General features: G+C 39.5%; 1 protein-coding gene across 2 annotated transcripts in view; it reads left to right on the forward strand.

Annotated features, from left to right (window-relative positions):
* Nucleotides 1-20,529, forward strand: part of STXBP5L (syntaxin binding protein 5L) — a 199,500-nt gene that overhangs the window by 171,629 nt on the left and 7,342 nt on the right. For both annotated transcript variants that reach the window (XM_061988737.1, XM_061988738.1), the window contains 2 exons: nucleotides 3,155-3,328; nucleotides 20,238-20,477. In XM_061988737.1, the coding sequence (XP_061844721.1) occupies nucleotides 3,155-3,328; nucleotides 20,238-20,477 (414 nt within the window). The remainder of the gene's footprint in view (nucleotides 1-3,154; nucleotides 3,329-20,237; nucleotides 20,478-20,529) is intronic.

Below are 20,529 nucleotides of genomic sequence, written 5' to 3' on the forward strand. Positions count from 1 at the left end.
TTAAATTTACTAACAGAATAGCTACAAACTGAGTCCTGGCTATTTGGTTCCCTTTCCACAAACAGTAGAAAAGGCTACTGCCCTGGCAGAGTGAGATAGCCATTACACAGCCTGGAGATTGCTCCATGGATAAACTCTGCTGATCCAGGATGCCCACAGGTAGTGTGTTAGTAACGCTGGTACTTGCCACTGAAATCTAGGAGCATCAGAGTATGATGTAAATTCCCTTGTGCTTGTGGACTGCAACAGCCATGGGAAGGAACAGGAGATGATGGTAAATGCAGTGTTGGAAAAGGGTGGAAAAAAGAAGGCCGTTTTTTGTGCAGAGCTTTCTCCTCAAGCAGCTAGTCTCTGCATTCTCCAGAAGAAGAGAGAGTTAAGAGCTGTTGAACTATTGCACCAACAGCACAGAACAGTCCATACACTGCTGCTTAAGTACCAATATTAAGGTCTCCTAACAAAAAGATAAAAGCAGTAAGCCAATAAGGAAAAAAGTTAAGATGCTCTTCCTTAAAAATCAAAGAAAAATTGAAAAAACACAGGTTTTTAAAAGGTCTTGTATTTTTTCTTTGGGTGATGGGAAGGCATCTCTCATGGCAGAGGAGGACTGTGTGGTTTTGACTCAAAGGGTTAGTAAATCATTGCAGACGTTTTGGCAAAGGGTAACAGCTTGATCACCCTCTTAGTCTTCCTTAGAAAATACACTGTAGGAAACTAGCATTGCTTTTTTCTTACCACTTTTCTTGCACACTTGATTTTTTTTTCCAGCAATGTATTAAGGAACCCTTTCTTGTTTATAACCTTTCTTTAGAAATATTTTTATCAATGAGCTTATATCATAAAAAAAATGATATAAATTAATTTTTAAGTATACACAGGGTTTTCTCAGAGATTTGGGTTGTCTTTATGTGTGTGATTATTATCAGCTTTTCAAAAAAAATTGTTGCAGTCACATTTTCCACAACTGTATTACTCTTTGTACGATGTCTACTGAGTTTTGAAGAGCTGCATTGCTCCTTGTTCTATACATTTAAAATCTAGTCATATCTAATCAGATGAACAGAACAGTGTTTAAATATTAAAAAAATGTGTAGCTGGTCACTAAAATCTCACTTCCACTCTTTGTAGCACTCACATTTCACCAGCTTCAGTAAGTAATGGGATATCCCTACAGCCTCTAGGATGAGGCCCAACTGATTTTCTACACAGGAACTGGCTTTGCTTATTCAGAAAGGCATTGTTGAAAAAACTGCAGGGATTTAGGTATCTGACTTCTACTGATCGTTCTTGTTTCATTTGGGCCTTTGAAGGTAACTGAGACAAGTAAGCACGCTAAGAGAAAAATAGAAACATTTCTCTTAAAATTCAACGTAATGAATAGGGTTTTAGATGAATTGTGCCCATTCAGTACAATGTTGAGGGAAAGAGACTCACAGATGTTGTTGATATTTCTATAGAATATGATTCTTTTTTACTCTGTTATATTCCTCACCACTTCCTAGGATCCCCTTGGAGATAATTAGATATCATGCTGAAACTCCTTCACACAAACTGAATTGTGAAGAAAGGAAGCAGCTGGATGATGATGTGTCTGTTGCTGAGGTTAAACAGTCAGCCTGTGCCCTTGAACAAAGTCCTGAATTTCAAAGGACTTTCTACTGAAATGTATTAATAGCTCCAGCATATTTTGGAGAATTCTATAAGTTGAGTGTATCAGTTTTATACCTGCTGTTAGCTCAGTTAATAGCCATGTATTAAGAAACATGATAAGAATCACAGAAGTTGTGTCTCCTACAGAGCAGTCTTATTATGCAGTACAGATAGTAAATTGCTTTCTAAGCTATAATTGCAAACAGTCCTTTCCAATTTTGTTCATTAAGCCTAAACTGCTTTCATGCACACTATACGCTGTATTCAGTGTAGAATCTGTTTCATCATCTGAACACAGAAATAGGTTTTCATATGTACAGTGGAGCTGTCATGGCATGGTAACCAATAAATAAATCTGTATTTATTTACATTCATATTTTCTTGGGAAACAACACAAACCAAAGAGAGTTAACCAAATATGATACTTATAAACAGAATCTTCAAGACCAATCTAATTCTCAGATCTAAATAACCTGGTATTTAAAATGAAGGCAGAAACTCAGAGCTTGTCCTTACCTATAGTATTGAGCTTCCGTAGTTTTGAATAGAAATATTCAGTGTACTTGCTTAATTTTGAATTTCTGTTATTCTTATTACCTGCTGTTTAATTAAATTAGTAAATACAAGTTACCTGCCAACCAAAAATAATTACACCTGAGTGTGTATCCTTTCATATGTTGAGGGGAAGGTTGTGTTCAGTATTTCTACCTGTGTTGCCTTACCCAACATTGGAGGAAGAAAAATATTGCATGAATGTTTTATAGTCCATTTCCACTCATTCTTATCAAAGCTTAGATTGGAGTTCAGTGATTGTTGTGATTTAAAGACCTGTTGCCAGTGACGAAGAACAAACGTAGGTAGAGTTTAAAGGAGACATGTTTTGTTTCCCACCTCATCAGCCTGCAGCATGTGCTGTGCTGATTGATCGTGATCTCTAGCAGGGGTCAAAGGACTTAGCCTCATATCTTTAGATCTGTAGCAGACAAATGAATTGTTCAGCAGTCAGTCTCCTTAGCAATAAAGTGAAGGTACATAGTACATAAAGAATAAAAGACTTAGCAATATTATGCCTAGTTTTATAATTGTCTCAGATAGTGGCAGCTAGATGCCTGTTTCACATAGCTTTGAGTCAGGTAGGGAAGATGTCTATCTCTAAATTCTATCCTGTAGGAAATTATGACAACAAAAAGGAAAGATAGCATTCAAATGTATTTGCTATCTGCTATGAGACACAACATCAGGGATGACAGTGTTACCAGGAACATCTTGATAAATGGCCTATGCACATACCTCAACAAAATGCTAGGGGATCTGCATCTGTAAGAAGATGTACCAGTTTTATGTCCCTTGTTTGGTTTTTTTCCCATAGTATCACTTAAAGATATGGTGATAAGTAATTATTCTCAGAAGAGTTGTCCATTTTCAAATATCAGAACATACATCTCTCCTCCATTCTGGATTTGGGGAACTGGCACTTTACCTAGCACTTGTCACATTCACTTTCCAGATCACGTGAATGGTCACTGCACCAGTCCAACATCCCAGAGCTGCAGCTCAGGAAAACGACTTTCCAGTGCAGATGTCTCAAAAGCAAACCGCCGAGGGCCTGGGAGGCCCCCCTTCAGAAAAGCACAGTCTGCTGCCTGCATGGAGATTTCTCTCCCAGTCACCACAGAAGGTGGGTGGCAACAAATATTTTGCTGGGTACTTGTGAATTTCCCACTAGTTGTGAAAGCAAATAACTTTGGCGTGATCCTTGTCCAAGTCATGGCCCTCAACTGCTGTCTTCATCTGACTGTGTAGAATTAGAAACAGACCTGTGTGTTAATGTTATTACTAACAAGCATGCTCCTGAGCTCTGTGCTGCCTGGGGATGGGGTGTGCTGAACCTCATCCAACTCTTACTGCAGCCACCTCACCTCTATGGATTGGGTGCTTTGTTCCAGAAAAGCCGTTGTTCATAGGAGTTTGTGTACAGCTGTTATGACATCTAGTAGTACTAATGTTTTAAACTCTCCTTGTCTCTACTTATCAAGTCTGAAAGTGAATAAGGTATTTTTAGAATGAGTTCAGGCTTTGCATATCTATATTTATTTATTTACTGGTATTGAAGGCTTCTATAAATTTCTACAGACCATGACCTCCATTTATGGTAAAATTATCTAATAATTTTCTTAATATATAACAACATAATACTATAATAATATAATATATTTTTCATATGTATAAGTTTCTTACTTTAATGCTTGAAAAAACAGTCTTCAAATCTTGACCTACCTGAGTGCAGAGTCTTGATGAACCTGAGATACTCAAGGTGGACCTCTCAAGGCAGCGCATTGTGCTTAAAGCTTAGAATAAACCCACTTTAATTTCAGCAGTGCCAGCTATTCTTCCACAGATTGTTTAAGCAGAAGCATTCAGCTGACACATTTTTCGTCAGTTTTGTTAGTGTTTCCACCCTGCTAGTGGTGTCCTTGACCCTTGTCTCTCATACCTCCAGCTCTCCCAAGTTCTTGCAGTAGAACAATGCATCATCTGTGAAGAAAAGCTTCAGTCTATCAAAAACTGAAAAAGCATAGTATCAAAATGAGTGATGTAGAACTGCAAAGTTGGTGGTTTTCAGTTTTAGTAATAGGAAAAATTTTGTAATATTCAAGCAACAGAAATTAGATTTTTACATTTTAATAATGAAAAAATTAATTTTTAACAATTAAGTCTTAACAATCCAGGTTTTCATTTTAATCAAGTTGTAGAATAATTTCCTATGTGCCTAAGACATAATAATCTCCTGCAGTTATTGTCTGGGCTGTAGCAAGGCCTGAATTCCCCTTGATGCTGTAGGTGACAGGCAATCACCACCACCATGACCCTAGCCCTCTGTCTTGGACTGAGCATTTGTAACCTGCCCACCTGCAAAGGTGTCTACACCACAAAATTTCATTAAAAAATACAAAAAGAGATGCTCCAAGTGATACCATTCCCCTTGCACTGTCTTCATTAACAATCAGCAAAATTAGGGAGTACTGGTTCCAGTTGATTGTTAACAGAGACAGTGCAAGGGGAATGGTATCACCCAGAGTGTTTAATTTTGTATTTTTTAATGCAAATTGTTGCAAATGACTTTGTTACTAGTGGCAAATTTCTAGTAATTTCAATTATTTTCATCTTCTGATCACTTAATCAATTATTTTTTCAGCCCTTCTTCTCACTACTGTGGGGTTTGCATAACAGAAAAATTGTCTACTTGTATGAGATCCTGTAAGAAAACATCTTAATTTAGCACAGAGGTTTCCAAGATTATGATTGGAATGGAGATGGTGTTCTGCAGTCTGCTGCAGTGTCCTCTAGCAGCTCCTTCCATTTCACAGAGTCACAGAATCAGCTGGGGAGCCCAGAACTGGACACAGGACTCCAGATGAGACCTCAGCAGGACAGAGTAGAGGAGGAGCAGAACCTCCCTCGACCTGCTGGCCACACTCTTCTTGATGCATCCCAGGATGACACTGGCCTTCTTGGCCATGAGGGCACATTGCTGGCTCATGGTTAGTTTATTGTCAACCAGGACTCCCAGGTCTCTCTCTGCAGAGCTGCTCTCCAGCAGGTCAATCCCCGGCCTGTACTGGTGCACAGGGTTGTTCCTCACCAGGCGCAGGATTTTGATTTTGTCCTTGTTGAACCTCATGAGGTTTGATTTTAAGAACCTTGCATTCATTTATGGAGGACATGGCAAAGCACGGTCAGAGGCTCTCTGCAAAATGGTCATACTCACTGAAGGTGTTACCTTCTACCAGTTGTGTCATTAGATATCTGGTAGAAGTCACCTCCCATTGCTGTAGATTAAAATCATTGTAGATTAAGACAAGGGCAGGGAGAGGCTTGCTGCCAATTACGGTTCTGGGCAAAACAGACTCCAGTACTTGACTTAGAGAGGAAAGTATGAAAGTTTACTCTACATTACAACCAGCACTTTAAGATCTCCCTCCTCCATCCCTCCTTTCTTCCCAGGCCCAGTTCACTGCTCCTGATATCTCTACCTCCTCCCCCCTCAAAAGCTCGGGGGGAAAGGAGATGAGGGATGTGGTCAGTCTCTCACAGATTCCATTCTCTCTGCTCAGATGAGGACGACTCCTGGCATTCTTCCCCTGCTCCAGTACGGGGTCCCTCTCACCGGGACACAGCCCTTAACAAACTTCTCTGATGTGGGTTGTTCCCAGCAGCTGCGGCTTCTGCCAATACAGGTTCCCTCACACGGGACGCAGTCCTTGGTGAATATCTCTGGCATGGGCTCTTCCCCACAGTTGCAGCTTCTGCAGATACAGGGTCCCTCCCACGGGACAAGGCCTCTTCTGGGCATAATCTTAATGAGCTTCTTTGAAATGGGTTCCTCCCCACAGTTACAGCTTCTGTGAATATGGGGTCCCTCACATGAGACACCGCCTCCTCCAGCCATAGTCACTGCCCCTGGCACAGGGTCTTTAACAACGAGAATCACTGCCCCTGATGTGGGGTCTTTAACAAAATGCAAACAAATCACTGCTCCACCAGTCCTCTCCACAGGATGCAGGGGAGTCTCTGCTCCAGCACACCTCCTCTCTTCCCTCACTGACCTTGGAGTCTGCATGGTCACTTCTCTCTTTCCACTCCTTGCACCACCACCAGCTGGAAAAGAGACAGAAGAAGGAAGAAACTGGAAGAAGCCTCCTCTTCCAGCTTCTTCTTAAAAATTAACTGTGGAGGTGTCTAATTGGCTCAGCCCCAGAAGTGGGTCTGGCTCAGAGCTGGGGAGAGTTTTGAGCAACTTCTTACAGGAGCCATGTTTACAGCCCCTTCCTCCTTACCAGAAATAGCTTCATGTCAAACCATGACACCATCTAACCATCTCTCCCTTAGGAGAATGCTACGGTATCACAAATTCTTTGAAGATTAAGTCATAGGCTGAACAGTAAAAATGTTAAATCATATTTAGGCTTTGTATAATGTATAACAAAGTGTAATCCTCAGCAATTGGTTGTAAAAAGTAATCCTTTTTAAATACTGAACCAGCTATAAATTTCAGTTTTAACTTGAATTAATTAATGGCTCCTGTGTGAGCATTGTACTAACGTAGATTTAGAGAGCTCCGAGTTGTTTGTAAATTCCTATCCGTGAGGGCAGTTTTCATCTCTGTAATCACCATTTTTTCCTCCACATTAGTTATTGACGATCATAATGTAACATCTACTTCTATGTGCAACACAAATATGGTAAGTACCATTGTCATATAGCAGCTCATGGTGGAAAAATGTATCACTGCCACCGTAGCTTCTATCGCTGCATGTTTTTCTTCATCCTACTCTTCTGGAATTCTTCTATGCAGATACTTCTGAAGTATCAATACTACTTGTATATAACCAGGCCACAGTACTACTTAATTATTTTATCCTGCTCTCTTTTCTCTCCCATTCTCCCAAAGTAAGTAGGGTCACTGGCAGGCAGAACTTAAAATGCTCTAAGGTCCTACTGACCCTTGTGTATGAAACATTTAGTAACACAGTGATATTTTTGATGGCACAGTGATACCTTCTGTGTATTCATATCATGAAAAATTCACTTTCTGTTGTTCATCACTTTTATAATACCTGTCAAGTTTAATATCAAAGTGTATCTCTTTCTAGAGATAGCCATCTAACTTCCTTTCAGGGATATGGATTAAATTAAAGTAACATTTTAAAAAATCCCTATTTAAAAGTATCGGTGGTGTCAGTTAAATGGTATTACAACTCTCAGGTCATTGAAATGACAGTTGCAAGAAAGAGCCAGACAGTCTTTAGACTTATTAGCATGTAATATGATGGAGCATGGTTTGGGTTTGTCCTTGAGTGTGTGGGTTTGTGTGCAAGTCACATTTCAGCAGATCTATAGATTAAAATAATTTTCTGATTATTTGTATTCTGTCATTAAAACAAAGCCATTTGTCCAACTTGTGTAAACTTTTTTAGATGCTTCTGGTATTAGTCTTTTGACTTTTAGCTCTACTTACTGATCTGTCTGGAATGACTGACATTTCGCCATTCTTCACACGTCTCAAATCTTCAGGCAAGGGGGTTGATTTATTGCTGAAGGTTTTTATACTAAGTAATACAGTGGAAGGTGATTGATCCTTGAAAGATTCTTGGGGTGGAGGTAAGGAGGAGGGTGATGGAGAAGGAATATGAGAAGTTAAAAGGTTTGAGAATATACTGGAAATAAGCATTCTCTCCAAAATGTGGAAATAGCTTCTGGTTGGGCTGTTGAAAAAATACTCTTTGTGCTAAGAATTTATTAGCTACTTAGGAGTGTGTGCTGGGTTAAACAATAGATGTATTCACATATGCTCATGTGGTGAATCAAGACACATATTTTACATTCTCGCTAGAGAGCTAGTGTCTCAGGTTAGTATTTGGTAGGATTCTATTATTCTACCTGAGTAGAATTTTGATTAGAGATTGCTATCTCAGTAGTGTTAAGCATTTTTATACATTTAAAAAAAAAAGACATTTATGTGTGGATAGATGGTTCCTACCTTTTCTTAAGCCTATCTTTGAGGCACTGATAACATTTGGAGATTTTTTTTTAATAATACATCCAGTTACTGCTCTTTACTGTCTCTTCTAATTGATTTGATTAAAAAGATAACACACTCTGGTGACTAATCCTGCTTCTGCAGCGGGGTTGGACTAGATGATCTCTAAAGGTCCCTTCCAACCCCTATCGTTCTATGATTCTATGATATCTATTATAATAATAAATCAGTCTTCTCCCCTCACATTGGATTTCCAAGTCTACTTATACACATCTGATCTTCTGGTGCAATAGGAACTGTATCCCTAGCTTTTCCATCAAGTGCATTTTTAAGCAACTTGCAGACAATAAGTTCTTCTGACTTCATTCCCGTTACCTGATTGTCAAGATTTTGCTGACTCTTATCTCTTTACATGTGCACAGGCTTTCTGATATAAGATGGCATTTTTTAAGAACATCTTTGCAATGATGGGTCATGGGAAGAAAAAGGAGAGAGGAGTTGTCTTCTGCTGGTCAAAATATCGCATACTGTTCAGCTTCGTGAAGTGCTGATATTTCTTCCATGGTCATAGAATGATAGTTCAGAAACCAAGGAACAGTAGCAGAGCAGATGTGTCTGTGTGTGCATGATTACTGTTACTGTTTAAACCTGTGTATTTCCCAGTGTCTTCATCCAACATGGAAAAACTTGGAAAACTCTACTAGACTTTTAAACTCCAGTGGATTTTATTCCAAGCTAAAGATGACTATTGTTTTACTTTCAAAGCTTGGGGATTTTTTTTCTCAAAAAAAACCACCAAAAAAACCAAACACTGGTGTTTAGATCAAATAGCTTGTTATGATTATATTTTTGTGGTTAATTAGCCAGATATTTAACACAGGACTTCTCAAATACCATTTTACATGTTGTTCTGTAGTATGTTCTGGTTTCCTAAATGCAGTATGTTAACAGCCGCACTAATAAATTTCATAGTTGATCAATATTCTATATCTGATTTTGGTAAGTAATTAGAGCTTTACAAGTTCTTAATAGCATACTATTGATTCTAAACAATCTTGTTATCACATACTTTTGATTAAGGTGTTTCTTGTGATAATATAGGAATTTATTTGCATTGTAAACAAAATCACAAATATAGAGAACTCCATTGCTGAATTTCTATATTCTAAACATAGAATCATAGAATCATAGAATGGTAGGGGTTGGAAGAGACCTTTAGAGATCACATCCAGTCCAACCCCCCTGCAGAAGCAGGTCCATCTTCTACTTCTTTTTGAACAGAAGTTTTTGAGATTTTTAAGAGAGATTAAATTTTTTTTTATAAGGCTTTCTTGCACAGGGTATAAACTACATTTTTTTAATAATCGAGTTAACACTGTGCTTTTAAAGATCAACAGTAATAATAATATGCATGAATGCAAAGTATTTTTAGTCAAGAAAATCCTTACAGAGGTTGTGTCTCATGATAACATTCTGCAGAAAGGGAATGTGTGTTTTATCTCCAAGCTTAATGGATTTCCCTGTAGGCTATAGCCATTTGCACTGAACATAGAATCATGGAATTGTTAGGTTGGAGAAGACCTTTAAGATTGAGTCCAACAATTAACCCAGCACTGCCACATCCACCCCTAAACCATGTCCCTCAGCACCTCATCTACATGGCTTTTTAATATCTCCAGAGATAGTGATTCCACCACCTCCCTGGGCAGCCTGTTCCAAATATTAACAACCCTTTTGGTGAAGACATATTTCTTGATATCCATTCTAAACCTGGCCTGGTGCAACTTGAAGTGATTTCCTCTTGTTCTATCACTTGTTGCTTGGGAAAAGAGCGTAACCCCATCTCACTACAACCTTATTTCAGGTAGTTTTAGAGAATGATAAGGTCTCCCCTGAGCCTCCTGCTTTCCAGACTAAACAACCCCAGTTCCCTCAGCCACTCCTGATCAGACTTGCGCTCTGGACACTTCAGCAGCTTTGTTGCCCATCTCTGAACACCCTCCAACCCCTCAGTCATGTCTCAGTCTGTTCCGTCTCTGCATTCTTGACAAGCACTCAATTTTGTCTTCAAGCATCCTCACAAAAATATTGAAACAGGGATTATATTAACTTTTTCATATAAAGAAAATGTGTACCCCTGCCTGGCTTACCTTCTCTCCCGTCAACAGATCCAAAACTGTCCATCTCAGTCTAAGAGGCCATAGTGCACAGTTATTAGTCCCACTAAAGCCTGGTCAAGAATTTCTGTCTAGATGAAAAGGCTTAAAACGTCTGCTCTTTTTCTGCATAGGACATCAAAATCTGTAAAATATCAGTTGAATATTTTATTGTAAATTTAGGTTAAATAAAACACTGAATTAAAGAAAACAGTGACGTTAAAGAATAAAAATAAAATTGTTGTGGGAGGCAACTCTGTGTGGTTATACTTGTGTGGCTGGTGGGTATGTGGATGTGTGCACAGATACATATGTTGGCACACAGTCCCGTTTAACTCTGAGAAGCCTTTCAGTTTGATACTTCTTGGTTATTGCTTTTCTAAGGCAGTTTGTATTCTCCAAAAAGTTCTGTCCACTGTGGCTTGCCAGATGGCATCAAGACCTTGTGCTGGCAGACTGCCATTTTTTCCTCTCAGCCTGCATTCACACAGAAATTGGGGCATTCTGTGTATGTATCTTGTTATGTGGTTATATCATATGTCCTAGGAAGAAAGTAAAGGCAGAGTGGAGCTTCTATTTTGAAACACTATGTTTGAAAATCTATTTTCTCCCACTAGCGGTGATAGAAAACTGTCTCCCTTTTTTAAATTATTTTTTATTTCCCATTTTTCAACTAGTTGAGCTTAATCACCCTTGACTGGAAAGGACATTTAGGTCTCAGTGCTACAAACTTGCCTCTGAACAAGGAATACTAATAAGGATTTGCTGTGCATTGTAATTTTCTAGGAATCCTAAGAGCAGAGTCTTTGAATCTGCTTTAGCTTTTCTTTAAAGTAATTCAGTTTTGGCATTTACCTCAGAGTTTGGATTAACTCTTTTGATTATATGTAGTTAAAATTTGATATAGAGCTCTTGAATTGAAATGTCACTGTGAGCTGGCAAAACAAACCACTCAAGAATACTTAGTCATTATCTTTAATAATCTTATCAAAATTCTGCAGCAAGGACAATACAATTTCCATTTTAATAGATCCAATACACTTTTATACTTTTTGCATCTGCGTAAAGAATGACTAAAACTGTTTGAGGGATAAGTCATTTTGTCTCTTGCTTGATTTTGTCCTATTCATTTTGGAAATGGGTAGTATTTGCTATAAACTATATACTTTAAGCTTTTATTATTCAAAAGTGTTTGTGAGGATCACCATAAAAACCTTGTAGACAGCCTGGCAGAAACTTCCAGACTTTTATCCTGATGAAGTTTGATTTAGATTTTGTTGGTGAGTTTTTTGAGGCTTTCAATTTGTTTTTTAGATTCAGCAGATTTTACAATAACTTTCTGTGTATATATATCATAATGGTGCTTTGGTCCAGTGTTTCTATAACAAGGTTTCCAAAGTCTCAGGATTGATCTGTATATTAATCAGTATTAGCCTGTAAGTGTTTGTTTGAAGCCAAAGAGAAGGGGCATTTGACCTCGTAAGTCCAGTGTGCTGTATCCAGGGTCTTGGAAACGTGATATGGAATGGTTATCTTATAAAAAGTCCACAGCGTGAGGAACCAGGCTTAGCTGGTGTCATGCTCTGTATTGCAATATTTCACAATATACATAACTTCTATACTATTTCTACGAGGTTTTCACTTGTTAGTTGTGGCTATACTACTGTGTTATCTGCTGCAGTGCTGTGTGCATAGTACCTTGAATTTTTTTGGAGTGGATGAGCAAATGTTTCCTTCCCATGTGGCAATGTGGAGAGGGAGGAGATTTCCCATTTTATCGCTGGTTCCCTTTTTCTCAATTCTACTTTTCACAGCCCACATGTGGATATGAACTAAGACGGCCTAGAATATGATCAAAAGTACTGGTTCCTAGGCCTCCAACAAAAGAGAGAAACAACCTGGTTGCTTGATCTAGAAAAATACTAAAGAAAAACCACAACATCATTCACATGCATGGCAGGGTACTGCAGAGAGGAAGGTAATAATCTGCTGTCTATATCTGTTGAGAAAAGGACAGGGTGTAAGGGACATAAATTACTAAGGCAGAGGCATAGCTTTGGGAAGAGAGCAGGGGATTCATTTTGATCACAAGGGTAGTTAACTGCAGAAATGGATTCTCTGAGGAGGTTGTTGCATCTCTGGCAGGTTTCCAGAACAGCTTTCCCTTTGCTGTCCCTCTCCATGTTGCAGAGTGGGTGATTCTCTTAAATGTCCTTGGCCAAGCAGCCAGACAAACTGACGCTTACCTGATCCACTAGGCATGTTACAGCAGTCATTGGTCCACACTTCACAGGGACCCAAAGTGCCATGACTTTTCACAGCTAGGATTTCACAGCAGATGGGAAAGCCCTCGACTCTCATTTTTTTCTTAATTTATTTCTCAGTGAGAGGATTATGATGTTGGTTCTGCTTGTAAATCATTTCGATTTTGTTAGCATTTGAAGTTACTTTGCATCATTGTAACTAGTAATAGTAAGAATGTGAGAGCAGGAAATAACTTCAGGACACTATGGTAAACCACAGTCTTCACTAACTGTACAGTTTGTCACCACAGAGAAGCAGGTGAAAATGTTGCATAAAGGACCTGTTCTGTTCAAATAAAAAAGAAAGTCTGGAGGAACTTTAAATTATTTTTCCTGTATTTAGCAAATTCACAGCACTTTGGATCTAATGGACACTGCAAAGTCAAAGATAGCACACTCAAAACAGCAAATTCTGCATGGATGTAATAAAATATTTGACACTAAAGAAGAAAGTGTTCCAAGCAAGGGTATTCCAGCATCTGTTGTAAGGTTTTCATATCTTTCCAATGTATTCAGTTTGAACACTGAACTATAAGATCCATAATTATTCTTGGAGGAATATAATTCTTTCCAGAAATGACTTGTCCATAGCACAAAATTCTTTTCCAGTTATGGAGGAGGTGAGATTGTGTCTGCTTGTTTTCTACTGTAGCAACAACAAAAAAAACCCTTCTCTTTCTCTGCTTCCTATTAGAAAGGAGATGTAGGGACATTGTAAATGTGAGCAAACGGGAAAGCCTGGTCTGTATGTGATACAGATACATCTAAAATAAGGGCAACTGGTCTTGGGAGTAAAGGAACAGACAGTTCAACCCACCTTTAATCTATCCCTTTAGGATGCAGTCTGAGAGACAGTGTTTCTGAGAGTCGATGTCCTAATAGATGGGGCATGCCACTTGGCCAGGAAGTCTGCTACAGGACATGCCTAAAAGGTATGTTGTTACAGCAAGAGAGAGCTCAGTTCAAGTTCCCTGGAACACGTTCATATTTTATATTAGGTCTGCAGCAAATGAAGAATACGACCAGAAGGATCAGAAACCTTAGGCTAAATCTCTCAGCTGAGCATTATAGCCATCAGGGGCCCAACTTTCAAGGGAGACAAGAATTCTGCTCCTTGTCATACCTTGTGGCCACAGAAGCAGAAGGCAAGGATGGATGGATGAATGGAGTCAGTCAGGCTGATTTGTGCCTACAGCTTACAGCCTCCAGTTTTCTGCTGAGTGCTAAATTAGATTGCAAAAAGCCAGTGGAGTTATCATCATTTATACCGAATCATAATCTTTATCAGATCCAACCGTTGGTTTCCCTCAGAGGTTTAAGTAGAGTTTGTGGTTTTGCATAAACCTGGTGACAAAGGAGCTTGTGATGCCCAGTGTCCCTGGAAAAAGCAGTGGCAGAAGGTTATCTAAAGACTGAGGTGCCTATATGAATGAGAATTTCTAATGGCCAGGGTAGGCCTGGAAAGAAATGGAGAAGAGCCTTGCATGGAAACATGTGAGCTGCTGGTATCTAAATTCCAACTTTGTGCTGCTTGATAGAGTTCACATCTATTTTTATCTTGGAGCACGTTTTCTGTCAGGTTTTACTAGGCTGTTAGGATCCACATGTTTTCTTACAGTAGTTTGCAAATTTTCCGTGTTTTTAAAACAACCAACTAAATGAAAAAATTGTTGTTTTTGCATTCACTAAATGTCTAGTCAGTTTTAATTTAAGTGATGATTTGATTCCAAGGTAAGCTAATTTCACGCTGTACTCAAGGCATGTTGAATCTGAAGGGTGTGTTTTGAACTCCATGCTCAACTTTAGCATTTTTCTGCTTGGTAGCAGTCGCTTTAGAGCAACATAAACTGTGTTTCTACATCTGAAATAATTTTTGAAACCTTATTGGAAGTGGAATACATCATTGGGTGGTACCCGGTTCTTCTGTGGCAAACTGAAATAGGTGGTGGGTTGGTGAGTATAGAGGACTAGGGAGAGTATAGGAATATTCTGAGATTGTTCAAGTTATCTGATAATAGCTATTCCAAAGTGGTTTTTTTAAAGCAATGCTTTTCTAAGTACACTTCAGTTACACAAACAGAGAATCTGTCAAACAGGGGGGAAAAGTGTCCTTTGAAATGCTTTCACTTGCTTTATTATAGTGTTAACTGTATTCACTGTGTTACTGAATAAGCTCAAGGTTTTTCTTCTACAATGCTTTTTGTCTCCACCTTACTCTTGGGTACTTCCACATACAAAAGTTATACAACATACTATTCTTTCCCAAACCACCAATGTTATGAAAGATGCTTCATCAGAGTAGAGTTTTTAGGTTGGGGTTTAAGTTCTAGAGAATTGAGTTGTCTTTGATTAAAAAACATATATCCATACTTACAACCTGTATCCAAATTGAGCTCTTGGTGATCTGAATGTGAAGATAGTTTGCTTGCCTACATCAAGTGAAATGATTGATACAATTGAATGTGGAAGTTTGATACAGTACTTACTGAAAGATTTCTCAGAGTTTGCATCTTTCTATAAAAATTCTTATTTCTATTTCCTTTCCAATATGAAGAATATTTCTGCCCTTTGTTTTTAAAACATCCTGAACTAAAACCTAAGCCTGAACTTTACCATATTCTGGAAATATCAAAATAAAGATCCAAGTCTGAGGATTTGAATCTATTTTCTTTCAGGCTTTTGTTTGCCATCACTTACCTCCATCCTCTATCAGTATAATTCCATGAAGCCATTTGGTTACACTGCCAGAACTGTAGCAACTTTGGGGCAATATATTTCAGAGCATTTTCCAGGGAGGGTCAAACATCTCCCAGCTGTGAGCCCCATGTAAGCACACAAATAGCCAGCCTGGTTTGGATGCTCTGCAAGCAGCATATGGCTTTTCAACATAGTTTTAGGGAAACTCATTTGAATTGATCCAGAAGGAAACAATTCACTGTAAAATTCCAGGTTGTTATTGCATTGTTTGTGCTTAAGAAAAACTTCTGTTCCTTTCTAGTGAGTTGCTATATGTGGAATGCAGCTTTAGAGTGGTACTGTTAAAATGTGTTTGGAAGTGTCTTTAGCCAAGTAAACACACAATGTTCTTAAGTGTGTGAAAATCCCCTCTGTGTTGCCGAAGCATTGCCATCAGTAATACGATTTGGTCTCTGTGTGTCTATGATGTTACTGTGTGCAAATTCATATGTGGGGTATAATTCCTTTACTGTCTGTTTACACTAGCATTCAGAGCTTTGCATGCTTTCCAGACTTCATAATTTTGAAAGTGACAGATTTCTCTTAACATTTTAAGGCAATGATCATTAAACTGGCAACTGTTTTAATAGCTTCAGCAGAAGTAGAATATAAATACATTGAGTAGAATATAAAACATTTCCCTTTGTTTACAGAATATATCAGTTTTCATATCAAAAAAGTTCGATTTTTGTGTGTTTTAAAAGCAGATTAGTTACTATTACTTAATAAGTAATTATTTGATATAATAAAACCAGGAAAGGACCTGTAAATAACATCCAGTCAATTGCAAAACTCCTCAAAACCAAATCCAACCCCTAAATTAAATCTTCTCCTAGACACCGGTGCACTGCAGTGGGGACAGTTCTGTCATGCAAGGAAAGAGCTAGGACAATAACTGCGCAGGGCTGCTTTCATGTCAATGCCATGATGACGGTTGGCTCAATTGTTCTTGTCCTTTTGCAATGCATGTGATTTTGTGGCAGTAGGTTACATTTCCAGACGGGCAATGCTTCAGCAATTACATGGAATCAGTACACTCTCACACGACGAGCGTCACTATACTGCTCACACATGGACGAGCAAAGGTAAGACTCAAAAACACTGGCTTCGTTTTTATCCTAGCATGTGAGTTGAAATGTCCTGTGTGATTCTGTCAGTGAGGTGGGTAGCAAGTTAAATATCTTGCAGTTGCTTTTGAATTGGAAGCCTTCTATTCTATTTGCTGATGATGATAGCTGGAAGTTCACCATCAGTCCAGAGTTAGGAAGGAAGTTGTTTCCCGAGTTTCCATCTGTGTCTTGCTAACCCAAACCATGCAAACCATTCAGGACAGGGCTGAATGAAAACAGTTTGAAGAAAGTAGGAGTACTGTTAGGAGAATAGTGGTGTTTATATTGTGTGGTCTCAACCCATGGAATGTGGCTTTTTGAAATGCACTGGCTGCACATAATAACACTTTTTCTCAGAGCTGCTCATGGCTTAACAGTCACGAATAGCAGCATCTCCCAAATGATAATAACTCTTCAACTCCCAGGGGATACTGGACTTTTCTGATGGTGTTCTCAGCTCCTCTGCTGCTAGCTGCAGGAAGAGCTTGGTGACCTATTTCGGGGGGGTGGGGGAAACAAAAAAAAAAAAAAAAAGAGCCAAGAAATACAGGTCTGCAAGAGAAAGAGGAGGAAAAAGGACATGGTCATCTGAGGGAGCCAGCTGGGTGGGAGCAGAAGGAACCTAGGAGTTGGCTATGTGTTTCTTGGAGAAAAGTGAACACAAGACTCTGTCAAAGCAGTAGGCAACTTAGAGACTGGAGCATATTTATGGAAAAGTGTCATATAGCAGGATGCTTTGCAGAGGAGAAGAGAGAAAGAAAAACGGAGGAGCAGAAACGTATATGCCTTTCACATATAAACATCCTGTATCCTTATTGAAGTGAGGAGTCCAAATTAACCTTTGTTTGACCTAGATTGCAAGGGAGTGCCTAAAAATGGTCCTGGTTCTGACTCATGAAGAAAGATGCTGTAGCTAACATTCTTGCTACACCAATCACATAATGTCAGAAAAGGAAAATACGAGAGAAAACCCAAAATATGGTGGTTGGGTTAAGGATCGGTATAGATTGGCAGTATTCATACAGGTCAACTCTTGGTAGATGAGGCATCCTTTTAAAACAAAGAAAACATTCTAGGAAATTATTTGGCCTTTTTTTCAGTTTCCAAAAGAAAGTGCTTCTTGTTTCTCTAGGATACAATGGAGTGGTTTGTAAGTGGCAAATTTGGGATATAATCTCCCTGAGAAAGAAGTCTCGGGGAACAGGCTTAAACTATATTTTACCCTGAAATCTAGAATGAAGATCTTGCTATCTTGCTTTAGAGCTAGCCAATGAAGTCACACAGTGATTGCAGCTTTCATAGGTTTTGTTTTCCTGTTCAGATATGTTTAGTGACACCAAATTCTGACATGTGTCATGTCGGCCTTCAGAACTTCAGTTTGAGTAGTGTATTTAATAGAAAATGGCACAGTACATTCCCAAAACAGTGTCCCAGAGATTTTATCTGTTAGTGTCAGTTCTGCAGAGATATATTAGTTAACTGTACTGCACAGGAGAGAGGAACATTTCTTGTTAATTTAGGAACGGAGAAAGCTTGATGACACATGCAAATGGCACATCATATATTTTAAGTTCCATGCATGTCACCTACACTAACTACATTTGTCCTTTCAACATCTTTCTCAGTTTGAAGACTACCATATTTGAATTTTAAGTGACTATGTTATTAATACACCTGTTAAAGAGAAAGTGAATCACATAATGGCGCCTTTTTTTTTCAAATTAAGTACCTTTTGGGTAAAAAAAAAATATGTATGTATGCAAAGCCCTGATGATCTCTGCCTTGAAATCACAGTCTTCCCCTTCTTTACCTGGCAGATGTCACTCTGCTCAGGAAGGAGCTGGGCCACCAGTACCCTGTAGGAGAAGTGCAAAGTTCTTGGGGTTATGGAAGGCCCTAATTCTCAAGATCTTAGAAGCTCTGTTTGCACATGAATAAACAATCCCAGTTTTGTGCAGATATATTTAGCAGTAGTGAGCCAGAACTAGAGAGATACAATAGTGCTTACACGCAGGTGAAACGGGGCGAGGGCAGTGCTCAGAAGTTCAGCTAAACATAAGTTTCTCTTCCATGCAAATGGGATTGAAGTGCCAGGGATGGCTATCCTGCAAAGCTCCTGTTTGACAAGCTGTGCATGCCCTCAAAGAACAGGCACGAGCCCAAGCATGGCAAAAAAATAGCAGGTAAATTTACCCCCATCCCAGGGGGCCAGCTGCTGAGGTAGCAGATGTAGTAACACTTGGTGTGATTCCAGTATTGCTTCGCCATGATTCTCTCCAGTCTTCCCCAGGCATTCACCATGAAGAGGATCACTTCAGCAGTTTATGCTGAGTCATCTGGGTACAAGGCAACACAATGCTGCAACACTTCTGAGGAACAGGTTCACCTGCGAAATTGCTGTTTCTGCTGGAGAGCAGGAACTGTGTATACAATAGGGGGCCTAGCCTAGTTTTTTAAGTTGGAGTACATGAGAAAGTTCTTTTCTAATTTTAGTCTGCGACGATGGCAGAAAATATTCCTCTTTTTAGCCATTTCTACAGTCTCTGAAGAGACGTCTCTTTCCTCTGAGCTATAAGAAGGATAATTTCATACCAGACATAGATCTACTTGGTAATGATAGGTTCAGAAGCGAGCCTTTTCTCAGGTCCAAGAGCTTCAACTGTTTCTCCATCTCCAGTCCCCTAGTTGTTACCGTTGCAGAACATGTGAGATTTCCAATGATGTAGCCCTATTTTTGAGTACGAGTTCGTAGACAGCATCCACTGGCACAAATTGTTTTGCAAAGACTGTGCTAGCAGCCAGCCTTACTCTCTTCTTCCCTCTGGCTCCTTTACTCTTCAGTAACTCTTCAGCCTCAGTGTGTTTTATAGCCTCCAGTGCATTGCCACTGACAATTCCTGCTACTGCCAGGACCTCCCTTGCGCAGCTTCGTGCTTCCTGCCCGGCACTAGGATAGGAAGGCAGAGATGCTTTGTCCTATGGCAGCTGGACCCTGTTTGTGGCTACTTCTCTCTGAAAAGTCCAACAAGTGTCTCTGTACCGGTGTACCGATGTATTTGCAGTGAGGACAGCACAAATCTTGTCTCCAGCTGACCCTCACTGTGGCCTGCTAAAGCTTAGGCTCACTCTGCGTTTGTTGCAAAGGGCACAGAGTTTCTCGCTTCACCTCCTGGGAAGTCTGAGCTGATTTGTACTCTGAGACATATTTTGGATGCTGAGATTGGTTTAGCAACGGGTGTCTTTTCCCCAGAGAGCAGTTATTAATAGCTTGGCAATAAACGATGGCTGTGAATGCAACGCTGGAACATTACAGAGATGGAAACAAGAGCAGAGCAAAGGACATGTGCTCTGAAATCGGTAATGGCGTCTCCCTTCATGTCCTGCAGAAATAAGATACATGGATTAATTTGAAATTCATTGGTAACGTACGGGTCTGAAATTATTTCATGCTATTTAGAACAAGTCCTTTGAGCTAAGGCTGTTGTAAATTCTAATTAGTCTATGCTAATCTCCATAATAAGCAGCTATTTCTAATGCAGATCTAACTGATGAGGTCTGACAGCATGTTCCACATGTACTTACACATTGGCAGCAAGCTGGTATCGTGCAAGTATCAGAATGTTTGCTCAGGTTATGGAAACTGTGTTTTCTTCACTCTTCAGGGAGTTTGCATTTGCCTCAGTGTTTGTGCCTGATCTGGGATTGCCAGTTTATGTCTGTTTGCTTGTGTTTATTTATGCAGAAAATAGAGAAAACTCCTTCAGCCGTTCCCGAAGCTCCAGCGTGTCCAGCATCGACAGGGACTCAAAGGAGGCAATTACAGCCTTGTATTTCATGGAGTCCTTTGCCCGAAAGAATGACTCCGCTGTCTCCCCCTGCCTCTGGGTTGGAACGGGCCTCGGTATGGTCTTAATCCTCTCCCTTAATCTGCCTGCCAGTGACGACTTACGGCAGTCAGAGCCAGTCATGGTGTCGCCAAGTGGTAAGAGTGCAAATCTTTTCCTCTTTATTATCTGTCTTGGTACAAGAGGGGA

The sequence above is a fragment of the Colius striatus genome, chromosome 1 (assembly GCF_028858725.1).
Source record: "Colius striatus isolate bColStr4 chromosome 1, bColStr4.1.hap1, whole genome shotgun sequence".
Lineage (NCBI taxonomy): Eukaryota > Metazoa > Chordata > Aves > Coliiformes > Coliidae > Colius > Colius striatus.